Raw genomic sequence first — 13,508 nt, 5'->3', positions numbered from 1 at the left:
CATATACGCATATACATGAGTGTATATGTGTGTATGCATGTGTGTGTGTTTCATATTATTAAAAACATGTACTACCCGGAAAAAAAAATTAGCATGATGAAATAGGCACAACCATACATTATATCAGCTGCTAAAAATTAGAAACAGTAGTGTTCCAATAGCATTAGTACCAGCAAAAAGATCACCAACAGTTAATCTGGCAGAAACATCAGAAGCTGTATGTGTTTAAATTAAGAACAATTTAGCAGCCTGGTTTTTCCAAACCCACAAAATACTAGTGTAAATCAGCATAAGTCACTCTGAATTTAGTCCACTGCTATCTTCCCTCTAAATTTAGGATTACATTCCACTGGAGTTTCATGAGGAATTCCTTTTGAATTTACTGTATTCCTCTATGCTTGGAGCCATCTGTGTAACTATAAATGGTAAACCACATCTGGCTCCATTTTCTTTGTAGAGGCTGTGTACATGATTAAATCTGCATATGTGAACAGTCTTTGAGAACCCTTTATTCATGAAAATGTTTTTGTACATTGCCTACAGTGACAACTGAGGAAGGGATCATAGTTGGTCTTTGTGCACATTTCATTGTTACATTATGTTGCTGAAATGATAAAGTATCCATCTGCAATAGTATGCTCATTGGTTCCTGTGGTCACTGGCATGTCCACTGGCAGTCATGGGTCAGCATACTGTAAGTACACACCCTTGATCAACAACACGGTAAGATGAAAAAAAAAAAAAGAGCTGAAGAATTCACCTCTACCCTAAACTCTTTTTTCTTACAGAAGGAATTCCTTTTATTCCAATGTTCAAGGGCATCCTAATATGAGAGATAGGGAAGAATAAGCTCTAATCCTCCATAAGGAAATCCATAGGTACCTCGGTTAGGCCTAGTGGAAATTAAATACATATTAACATGGGGACATTTCACTTACTAAAGGAAAAAATGATTGCCCCAATGTACCCAGTTTGATTTCTGGGAAGCACAAAGTGCTCATTTAGGATCATATGAGCTTCCATGTTTCTTAGAAGATTATAGGGGGGTCAGGTGTTCGATTTACAGAAATAGAATGCAGAGAGCCTATGGATGGTCAGCAGTGCGCCCTTAAATTTTGGATATTAGACAACTATCATGTTGTAAAAACTTGAATCATTCAATTCTTTAAATGGTTAATATCATCTTCAGAAACTGGACCAACTCTTCTTTTAAATATGCATTGGATTAGTGTCTCTCAGGAGTTAGTACCTTAAAAGCACCTTTAAGAGAGTCTCTGGATTCAAAACTCAAATTGGCTGAATCTGAACTGAATGGTGTTGGGGGCGAGGGATGAGGGCAGGTGGGGAGGTTTCATAGGGTGGGTGAAACCTCCATTTTACTGTTTTCAGGTTACTGATATACATTACAGTTGAGGGACTGTTGCATTCATCAGCTGCATTACCCTAAAACTATATACTAACTTCAAAAATGGGACACAGCTTTACTATATTATAGTACAGCATTTCTCTCTGACCAAATTGAAAGATTTAATTGCAAAAAATTTTATTCTGAATATTTTTAATGAACATTTCTTAAAGTTATACTCATTGCTTGGCCAAGTATCAAAATGTTATAACATATTAAAAATGGCTCATACCAAATACTAGCATGAAGATTTTATCTTACCAGATGATTCTCTAATATGTCATATGTCAAGTAATAAACACATTCAAAATACCATTTGAAAAGGAAGATGAGAATGCAATCTGCACATCACATTTTTCTATTGAAAACCAGCCAATTCTGAATAACAAACAAATGCTCTCCTCTTAAAAACATGCTATCACTATGACTAACCAAACAGGGAATATATGTAGTTTGAGATGAGCCTTACTTATTGGCAATGATGAATAACACTGCCATGAAATCCAAGAGCTGTAAAGAATCCTGGGGAGGATGTTGATTTTTGTAGTTTTTTCAACTATGCTTCTGAAAACACATTATATATTTAAAAAACTGTATTAGAGAATTTTATAGTTCTATTTACTATCATGTGTGCTTGCTGGATATTGTCCCTAAGTGACATTTTTTTTTTGACACAAATGTTTTGACACTCATTATATCCATTTACTTCTACACACTTCACACAAAATTCAAGTGTAAGCAGCATAATGAAGTCTGTTTTTAATGTGACAGGGAAAAAAAGGTTGCTCAAGCACAAAACACTAAAATAAAACCCTTCAAAGTCAGATTTACATTCTTAGATCACCTTCTAATATGGAAAGAGAAATTGCATGATGATAAACTCTGAGAAAAACATGCCTTTCTTAAAATTTCATTTATGCATTATTCCCAACAAAGTTTAATGTTTTTTATTACAAGAAAGTATATTTAGTAAATTCTCACATTGAAGGGAAGTAGAAAATGTAAAAGTAATGACCAAGTGGCACTTGCATTCATGTATTAAGACAATGGTAAATTACTTGAAATTATAAGATGTTAAGATAAATATTTATAAATTAATAGAGAGTTCTATTATTCCATGAATGCTTCCCTTTTGCATGTATAATTTTCCATTGCAATTCAAATCAGAAAGATAGACATAGGGAAAAAAAAATCAAGTTTCAGATTCAAAAGAAATGGATTCTAGTCTTGTACTGGGGTTTCAGCAATGCTGAAACTGACTCTGTACAGGTTTCTTAATTTTTCTTGAGTCTCAATTCCCTCATTTATAAGATATGGGGATAACATTATTTTCTCTGCCATATAATATGGTGATTGTGTGATCTATACAATTAAATTTAAAGATTTCAAACATACAACTACTAAAGAGGCATATATCAATATAAACCTATGCATTATTCTATAGAGACAGATAAAATAGGATAATAAATGCTTTACATAAAATTAATCAGGGCTGATGAGAGTGGGACCAGAACAAAGCACTAGGGCCACATGATCTGGAAGGGGGTCCAAGATAAATTCCACATAAAGATGTTTAGCCAGTATGTCCTTGCTGGAGAGCCCAAGATGTTACTTTGATGTTTGAACCCGCTACTGGTAACGTTTAATATCATGAGCCACTGTGCAAAAATAATTAACACTAGGATAAGCAACGTAGGTGATACTCCACAATGACGCATAACATTAATTTAGGTATCTTCTCAAAGTAAACCAAAATAAAAGCCTTTCCTTACTACTTGTTTAATTTGTAAGATGTAAATTTAGCTTATAAAACATATCAAACAAAACCCAGTTAAAAAGTTAAAGCTATATCTGCAGATCAGATAGCTACTTTCTGATGTTTCAGAATGTGACCAATTAGAAGCAACTGTTATATATATATGTCAATATATATAAAATTTACTTACATGTAAATCTGTATTTATCACTTACCGGTATCATACACTGAAAAGACTTGTAAGTACACACACATGTGCATCACTTAACTAAACAGAGTTGTGGAGCAGAATTTTGTTTCTAACATTACTAGAAAGGATTAATTTTTAAAATACCATAATTATGAAGCAGATTAAAAAAAAAGGAAAGCAGCTCTCTAAAATACATCTTAGGATAAAGATGCTGTGTTTCTCTTTTTAAGAATCAGAAAAAACTAACACCTTTGCTTCTCATCAACGGAATTAGGCTCAGCTAATAGACTGGGTAGCCCAGCAGAACAAACAAGGGCCTAGAGAGACCAAGAGAGGTTCAAATATGATCTCTATTACTTCATAGCTTTAAGAACTCAGGTAAATTTTCTTAATTCTCTTTTATTTTCAATTTCTCCAAAGTGGGCATTAATAATACCAACATTTCCAAGTTGTGAGGAATTTATAACAATGCATAAGCGGAGTATTTATCACAGTGCCTGCAAGCTTGCAGTCTGTGTTCAAGAAATGATAGCAGCTGTTATTGACAGCAAAGTGATATAGTTTTCTTAGTAACAGACTGCTGTTCAAGTTAAAGAATTTATTATCAATCACTTAAACAAAGCTTATTTTTTTTTTGTAACATGTATAGATTTCTTGCAATCAGCTGTGGCTACTTCTTTCATCAATATTAGGTTTTCTGACATTCAGTATTTTGATAGAAAAGATCTCAAATAAGAGAAGGAGAGAACACATGGAATCATGATTTACCTGTTATAAAGTTTATCATAGTTTTCCTTTAAAAGTTCCCGTTCCTTTTCTAAATCACTAATTCTATCCTGCAGCTGAAATAAAAAGAAAATTACACATTAAGTATATAAAACCACCTAGGGATTAAAAAAACCAACAACATACAAGGAGACAAACATGTTTCAGTCTTGATTTCTACATTGTAGCCGCAAAGTAGGCCATGTATATCGTCTGTACCTAATTTAGCATCAGTTTTTTCCAAGTTGTTAAGTAAACATGAAATTAATATTTCTGCTTTAATTTAGTAAGAACATATGCACTGCTTTATGGCAACATGTGCCAAAACTCAATAAAGAACGTGTTAAAAGCTTGCTATTAGGTTTGGGGAAACGTAATATTTTTTTGTTCTCCTCCCCGATGGATTCCATCATTATATTCATTTTGTATTAATTTTCAATTCCCCCCCCTCCCAAAATTAAAGGACTAAGCCTTCTTTTTGGTTTGTGGTTCAAATAAATTGTGTCAATCACTATTTACTATGAACACACAATTTCTCACGTTACCTGGAATTTACAAAGAAACAGTAGTACATCTTTCAAATGACTGAACAAATTAAACTGTATACCTTGCTTTATCCCAATGTATAAATGAATAATATTTTTAGAAATAAACGCAGGCCAATAATTATATATTGATGACTAAAATGTAGCTTTCTGAATTTATTTCTAGTATTTCAGTTTAATTCAGCAGTGTACTTTGTTGTTACAACCTTTTCCCATGGATCAGAGTACTCTTAAAATTCATTCCCTTCTCAAAATTTTCTTTTGATGCCAGTATGAGACTGTAAAAGATTTTCCCAAGATGACAAGAGAAAGTAGGCATCTCATTTCATTTCCATTCTCTTTAAGGACAAGGTTAACAGACTAGCGAAAAAGATTGTGCTAGCTGGGAAACATGAGAAGCAACATGAATAGGAAGATGAGTTTTCAAATAACTTCTTAGAAAAAAAATAACTTCTCAAAATTGCTGACATTGTACGGCAGAACATTCTCCTCCTCAGAGACAGATATATTCCTATAAGTGTTCTGACATCTCAATTGACTAATAAGCTGTTAAGACTGAGAAAGTTAAGTTCCTCAGGTAATCTGGTATCCATTTAAAAATGTCATGGTTAAAAAAAAAAAACCATGGTTTTCCTTTGCTCAAGGATCCTTAATCCTTTAGAGACATAGTGGATCTCCGCACATTTGTAAGTATTGTTAAGTACCGATTTGCCATGCACATTATTATCGGGTGTGCTCAAAGTGCCATGGATGTAGTTTAGGATTCTGAAGTCAATATAATATTTAAAATGTCTCTACTTTACTTTTTCAAAACAGTTACAGAAAAGTTTTAATGCAAAGAATGGCTAAACATTTTAGGAGCTTACCTCTTCTATTCTTCTTTCAGAAAATGTCATTGAACGTAACTGTTTCTCAAGACTGCAGCATTTTAAACGCTGTTCTTTAAGTTGCAGATTTAGCTCATCTCCATTTGCCATTAAGGCATCATGGCTGATCCGGAGAGTTTTTTGCTTCTAATAAACAAAAAGAAAATCCTTTCAAAACTATTTTTGGATTCTGCTTTGAATGAATGATTATCATTCCAAAAAATGAGTTTACTCCAGAAGTTCATATTACATAGTTTATTCTTTATCTTACCAACATTGTATATGTGCTACTGTATTAATGTGCTATTATACAATGTATAATGTCTCCATACAAGGTAGTCTTGGCCAAAGGGTTTCATGAGGAAGAAAATATTTTAGCACAGAGTCACACAATGCAGTCTGTTTTTGTCCTTTATTTTATTTTCCCTTAGTTTTTTGACTTGTTGATAGTGACCAGTGAGTAAATTAGTTTTAGCAGTTAATTTTTTTTTTCATTTTGCTATGGGCACAGTGGTTGGAAATGCTGTCTAAAAAATGCTGCTGCATGGGTTAAAAATAAATTTTGATCACAAATACTCAAACTGAAAAGATTTGTTGCCACACCAGATAAACAGCTTTGGAAGGTTAGCTTCTAATTTTAATACAATTATGAATTTCAATTTTGTAAAACAGATACTGAAGTCTTAATTTCAAAAACTGGTCTACTTATGAACATGTTTTAAATTCAGTTTTATATACTTAAATGCCACATACTTCTTTTAGAAATAAAAAAGGTGATTACACTAAAGTCTTTTCATAAGAGTCTATATGACCATACACGTAATGCCTCCTCTGCATTTAATTTAAATCATTAAAGTTCTACTGAAGTTCTTCAATTGTTTAAAAGAAACATGGATATTGAGATCCTTGAGCCTAATTTTTGTTAATCTTGGTATTATTATAGAATACTATCTTTAACTAGCTTTCTTTGGGCTACCTCAGTGAAGCTGTTGGTCTGAACCTCTCAAATGTCTACCCAATGTCAATCCCAAAAGAGGTACCTGTGCTATCAAAGACACTTGCTACTCATGGTATTAAACAAATACCTGGAGTCACTGTGAAAAGGAAATCAAAACAGTCAAAGTGATAAGTGAATGCAGAATCACTCTTTAATTCCTTTCTTAATTCTCCCTTTAGGATGGCTTTCAACTACATGTAGTTTGAATCTCCCTCTTCCATCTATCTACTGATAGCACTATCAATCCCACTCTCGAATTAATTTCTCTTTCATACACGCTTATACTTCTATGGAAGGCAATGTATTACTTGACATTTAAAGAGGTTACTGCAGGATGGAAAACATTATCCAGAGTATGGTTGAAAATATTTATCTAATTCAACAGTGAATTTAGGCTTCAGATGACCCTATGCTTTGCATCAATTTACTGCTTTACTTGTTTCAGTACTTCAAAGAAAGCATTGCTTAATATGAATTCTGCTCATCTGGAATGCTTTGGAGTTCATTAATTCCAGAAACTGTATTAATTATGCAGTGCCAATAAACAGGAATGCTCTGATGGCACATTCCTGTGGGGCCATAGTCCTTGTGAAAACAACCGTGAGGACAAGAGTACCACACACTGTCAACCTGAACGGTGAGGATTTAAAACAAATACACTGACAGGTGACGTGATGGGTATTCAAATATTTTCTGAAACTAGTAGTAAAAAATCAAAATACCACATATCAAAATAGATTTAACAAAACTTGGCTATTAACCTATTCTAAGCACTGATCTATCTTAGATACTTCATAAATGCATGGAACTGAAGATATATTACAAATACATCTAAACCTTCATTGCTATATGCCCATATGATTTCAGATAAAAGGAGTGAAGAATAAATTTTCTTGACATGAGATGATTTATGATTTTAAGATGACACAGGTATTCATAAAAAGTCCAAGCAGTTATTTCTTTAGTTAATTAAGTCATAAATAACTAACTATATCAGAAGGGAAATAATACACACTTGAGAATAACAAGAGCAATCTTTGAAAATTACTTTTTAGTGCTATGATCATTCTACTTTAAAAAAAGTTTGAACACTATTTTTGAACCTCTGTATCTATGTATCACCCTAATAAAATAATTTATCACAGTACCTCTTGAAGCTGAATAAATTTTCCTTCCATTACTGAAAGGGCATTGCTTTTCTCCACTAGTTGCTTATGAAGCTTAATCATTTCTACGTTGTCCCGAATGTTTGATCTTCAATGATGTATTTAAGAAAAAGAGACAGAATTAAAAATGCAAGACAAAACGAAAAAAAAATCTGTGGTGAGACTATAATTTTTCATTGACTGTTACACAGAAAAAAATTTACACACGTGGATATCAGTCATTGAGGTTTCTGGTTTATTATACACTTAGGACAGACTTACTGTTTAAAGCCAACCAATAATCATTCTTGAACTTTCATAAATACATAGACTCTCAGAGTTTGAAGGGAGCCCCATGTTTGATTTTGTCACTTCTACATAGTATCATTTTATAGCATCCTGAAAGATGTGCAAAAGGACATCAGTCTTTAGCACAGCCATCATTCCACCACCAAACTTCAGGCTTATTTTAAGGAGGACTATCATATTATTTTTCTCTAAATGAAAAATATGCCATTCAGCTACTCATCTTTCCACAACTCCCTCGAAACAAATGGTATCATAAGATTATCATTTATTGGAGTTTCCTCCTGGAGTTCAGACTTTTCAAAATACTTCCAAAAAAAAAGTGACTTAGCATTTTATACTAATAATGCCCAAAGCTGGCATTTAAATACGTTGCAGATGTGCCTGTAGCTGTAAGAGATCATTTAACGTCCACAGGGTATATAGAAACTCTATATGCTGCAATACTAGTTTGTATTTTTCCTACTGAGATTAAAGCAAACGTAGAATTTAACAGGAAGATCTTGTTAAAGGTTAATCATAGATCTAAATGAATACCTGTTTTCAAAAGGCATTTATTTTCCTGACAGAGAAACAAGGTTCCTTAATTTAATATGTTTTACATTCAAAAGTATTTTAAAAATTGTGAGGCTTGGTTTTAGACTTCATTTTCTAAGAAAAATAAACACAAAAATCTTAAGTTCAGAAAATATTTCAGTATTTAAAGTAAGTAATTTTACTTCCAAAACTTATCTAGTATACACATATTGGAAAAATTGTCACAACGCCCTACTGGAAACAGAAAATGGACTACAAAGCTCACACATCTGTAAACCAGCTGAGGACTTGAAATACTTAATTTTCCTCTTTGATATTTGAAAGTTCATTGTATTTTGGCATCGGACAGTTAGTTGTCCTCACACAGAAGATAAACAAGTCCAAGAACCTGGATCTTGCCCAGGGTACAGTCTTAACACAATGTTAAAATAATTATGTGTCTAAAACATGTTATCTAGTAGTTTCGAGCACACATTCAACAGTACACTCACCAATATTCCCCTCAGTATTATTTTTACTTACTAAAAAAATAATAATAATATGAAGGGAAAATATTTTTTGAATAGGTCGATAGAAAATATTCATATTTTTTCATATTTAAAAGTCAAAATTAACTTATCTGTTTTCTCCAGAATTACTTGGTTTGACTGCTCAACAGTGAGTGACATTTACTGCTACAGAAGGACAGAACGTTGTTCAAATAATTTCAATCACTACTTATATTTTCAGCCGTAATTCATCTTTCATTTTTCTTGTTTTTAAGCATGTTAATATTTTAAGGATTAAATATATACGAGATATGTATGAATAACAACTAGTATGTGATGACATTAACAAAAAATTAAGCCCCCAAAACCCATTCAGCCTCATAGGGTCATATAAACAGCAGGTTTTAATTTTGAATTTTCTTTGTAAGACAAAGGCCAGTAAGTATCTTAGAAAAACTTTCAGTGGTCTAATTGGTAGATGCTTTCTTGAATATTTCCTAAAGTCTTCGGAGTTTAAACTTTTCATAGTATTGCCAAGAAAGGTGACTTGGTGTTTTATACTAATGATGCGCAATGAGTAGGCACAAATACAACAGAAGTAGTATTTAGAAAACAATGATAACAATGTGGTACTTTAAACAAAAAATCAGTTCATTACAGAGTACACCTATTCTGAAACAACACAGCACCTGGAAGTCTTTAATAATTATTCTAAAGTTTTAGGGGCTCTATACACAATAGCTGGGGCTTCCCAGGTATAAAAATCCACCTCCCAATGCAGGAGGCTCAAGAGACACAGGTTTGATCCCTGTCTCTGAAAGATCCCCTGGAATAGGAAATGGTAACCGGCTCTAGTATTCTTGCCTGCAAAATTCCACGGACAGAGGAGCCTGGGGGGCTACTGTCAACGTGGTTGCAGAGAGTTGGACACAACTGAGTGACTAAGCATGACAGATAATGGTTATCATTATGATGGGGCATTTCTGATGGTGACAGTGAAAAGGAAAGATAACTTGCTGTTAAGCTGAGAGTGAAGAGTCAATGATATATATATATATAAAGTGCATGAGAGTTAAAAGCAACACTGTGATGAATGTGGCCTGGTTTTCAGAAAGGTGTACAATGAAAAATCATCTCAGACCTGCCAATCAACATTTTTACACAGATGAAATACAGTAAAAGAATGCGGGTGTATGTGAGAGATGAAAGAGGGAAGGAGATGTCATGGAAAGCTGACAAGGAACGTGAGAAGGATACTTGAAGGCAAGAGGGAGCTAGAGTCCTTGCTAAGTGGCTGGTCCTAGACCTCTGCCTGCAGAGGAAGGCCTCAGGTTAGTTTCCTCTGAAGAGTCAAGACAGACAGGGCTAATTTTATGAACAATATTTTAAGTGACCGCCACATAATACGTTCCTGCCCTGTTCTATGCGCTATGAAGGGAACATCAAGTCTTCAGGATGATGACATTTGAACAGAAAGACCAATGCATAGCAAACACATTCAGATGAACTCAGACGGTCATGCACCAATTCATACATGCTGCATTATACATGGTGAAATGATCTGCAAATGGATATCAAGCACACTAATTAGGTGCTTCGTAAAAATAAATTTCTCATATTTTTCAACAAGGATTTTGAGAAAAAAAACTATAAAAAATTAAGTTGGAAAATGTGGTTTTTCTTTTTCCTTTTTTTTTTTGCAGACATATTATTTAGAATTATGATCAAATCTTTTAAAACTATGAGAGGAGCTGTTGGCCCATCTCTAAGATTAAAAACAAACTAAAATAAATTAGATTTTATGTTGAAAAAAGTAATCCAGCTCTCAAACCTATGTGCCAAGTTTCTCTCATATAATTTGAAACAGTCAGGCAATAAACTCTGGAAGAGGAATTTCTAATGGAAGCCTTGAAAACACTTGACTCCAGCTCTGCTACTGGGTGCCATAATAAATCCAGAAACTTAAAACCTTAAATATACTGGAGAAGGAAAACCTTTCAGTGGTGCTATATAATGTATAGTCTAATATGAAAGCTTAAGAAGCCCAAATCTTTGCTCCAGTGAAAGTTTCTAATACTTCACTTCCTAGGCACACCGTTCCTCCCTGCCTTCACACTCGTCAACATTTCTTTCTTGGCTACAGTAGGGATTATGAATGCTAAAAAAAAACTTCCTGATTATTTGACGCAAAAATGTTATAACCATTTTTAGCACCATTTAGAAGGGAAGATTTTAAAATACAAAAGGTAGGCTATGAATTTCTGGAAAGTTGTTAGGTAAGATATTTATGAGATAGAATGAAGAGGTTCTTTTTGAGTAATAGTGTTAGGCTGACTAAATTTGGAGGATAAGCTTGAAAACAATCTTAGAATTTAAAAAAGCTTGACAGTTTTTTTTTTTTTTCAACAGTGGCAGACAATCTCTAAGCATACGGTCATTCCTAGCTCTTATTATGGAGACACATGTGTGCTAAGTCACTTCAGTTGTGCCCGACTCTGTGCGACCCATTGACTGTAGTCTGCTAGGCTCCTCTGTCTATGGGATTCTCCAGGAAAGAATACTAGAGTGGATTGCCATGCCCTTCTCCAGGGGATCTTCCCAATCCAGGGGCTGAACCTGCATCTGTCTCCTGTCAATAAAGGACAGAAACAGTATGCACCTTACAAAAGCAGAAGATATTAATAAGAAGTACAAGAATACACAGAAGAACAATACAAAAAAGATCTTCATGACCCAGATAACAACAATGGTGTGATCACTAACCTAGAGTCAGACATCCCGGAGTCCAAAGTTAAGGATGCATCACTATGAACAAAGCTAGTGGAGGTGATGGAATTCCAACTGAGCTATTTCAAATCCTAAAAGATGATGCTGTGAAAGTGTTGCACTCAATATGCCAGCAGATTTGGAAAACTCAGCAGTGGCCACAGGACTGGAAAAGGTCAGTTTTCATTCAAATTCCAAAGAACGGCAATGCCAAAGAATATTTAAACTACTGCACAATTGTACTCATCTCACATGCTAGCAAAGTAATGCTCAAAATTTTCCAAGCTAGGCTTCAACAGTACATGAACTGAGAACTTCCAGATCTTCAAACTGGATTTAGAAAAGGCAGAGGAACCAGAAATCAAATTGCCAACATCCTCCGAAAAAGCAAGAGAATTAAAAAAAAAAATCTACTTCTGCTTCACTGACTATGCTAAAGCCTTTGACTGTGTGGATCAAAACAAACTGTGGAAAGTTCTTCAAGAGATGGGAATACCAGACCACCTAACCTGTCTCCTGAGAAATCTGTATGCAAGTCAAGAAGCAACAGTTAAAACCAGTCATGGAACAATGGACTGATTCCAAATTGGGAAAGGAGTACATCAAGGCTGTATATTGTCACCCTGCTTATTTAACTTATATGCAGAGTACATCATGAGAAACATTGGGCTGGATGAAGCACAAGCTGGAATCAAGATTGCTAGGAGAAATATCAATAACCTCAGGTATGCAGATGACACCACCCTTATGGCAGAAAGTGAAGAGGAACTGAAGAGCCTCTTGATGAAAGTGAAAGAGGAAAGCGAAAAGGCTGGCTTAAAACTCAACATTCAAAAAACTAAGATCATGGCATCTAGTCCCATCACTTCATGGCAAATAGAAGGGGAAACAATGGAAACAGTGATAGACTTTATTTTCTTGGGCTCCAAAATCACAGCCAAGAAATTCAAAGATGTTTACTCTTTGGAAGAAAAGCTATGACAAACTTAGATAGCGTATTAAAAAGCAGAGACAGTACTTTGCTGGCAAAGGTCTGTCTAGTCAAAGCTATGGTTTTTCCAATTGTCAGGTATGGATGCGAGAGTTGGACCATAAAGAAAGCTGAGGGCAGAAGAACTGACGCTTTGGAACTGTGGTGTTGGAGAAGACTCTTGAGAGTCCCTTGGACTGCAAGATCAACCCAGTCAACCCTAAAGGAAATCAGTCCTGAATACTCATTGGAAGGACTGATGCTGAAGCTGAAGCTCCAATACTTTGGCCACCTGATGTGAAGAACTGACTCACTGGAAAAGGCCCTGATGCTGGGAAAGACTGAAGGCAGGAGAAGGGGACGATAGAGGATGCGATGGTTGGATGGCATCACTGACTCGATGGACATGAGTTTGAGTAAGCTCCAGGAGTTGGTGATGGACAGGAAAGCCTGGTGTGCTACAGTCTTATGGGGTCACAAAGAGTTGGACATGACTGAGTGACTGAACTGAACTGAATTGTCTCCTGCATTGGCAGAAGACACAGGTAACAATAGAGTATCACTCCTGAATAGAATTACAGGAGGTTACTAGAAAATTAAAAGGAATAAGCTTCACTAAAATAGCTGAGCAAAGTCTATTTGACAGGTCATGACTTTGCTCAAAACTGCAACTTTAGTTCACAGATGAAAATAATGCTCCCTCATTTTAGATGCATAAAGGAAAAAGTTTGTATGTGTGTGCTTATTTGCCTGTGGATTACATCTTTCTTGT

General features: G+C 34.7%; 1 protein-coding gene across 4 annotated transcripts in view; it reads right to left on the bottom strand.

Moving 5' to 3' along the window:
• The window catches only part of RPGRIP1L (RPGRIP1 like), a 98,069-nt gene that overhangs the window by 65,031 nt on the left and 19,530 nt on the right, over window positions 1–13,508 (bottom strand). For all 4 annotated transcript variants that reach the window (XM_081514412.1, XM_081514413.1, XM_081514411.1 and 1 more), the window contains 3 exons: window positions 7,673–7,778; window positions 5,528–5,674; window positions 4,120–4,193 (listed from right to left, as the gene is read on the bottom strand). In XM_081514412.1, the coding sequence (XP_081370538.1) occupies window positions 4,120–4,193; window positions 5,528–5,674; window positions 7,673–7,778 (327 nt within the window). The remainder of the gene's footprint in view (window positions 1–4,119; window positions 4,194–5,527; window positions 5,675–7,672; window positions 7,779–13,508) is intronic.

Source organism: Giraffa tippelskirchi, chromosome 7, assembly GCF_054371585.1.
Source record: "Giraffa tippelskirchi isolate mGirTip1 chromosome 7, T2T-mGirTip1v1.2.pri, whole genome shotgun sequence".
Lineage (NCBI taxonomy): Eukaryota > Metazoa > Chordata > Mammalia > Artiodactyla > Giraffidae > Giraffa > Giraffa tippelskirchi.
This window is presented reverse-complemented; position numbering and strand designations above follow the sequence as displayed.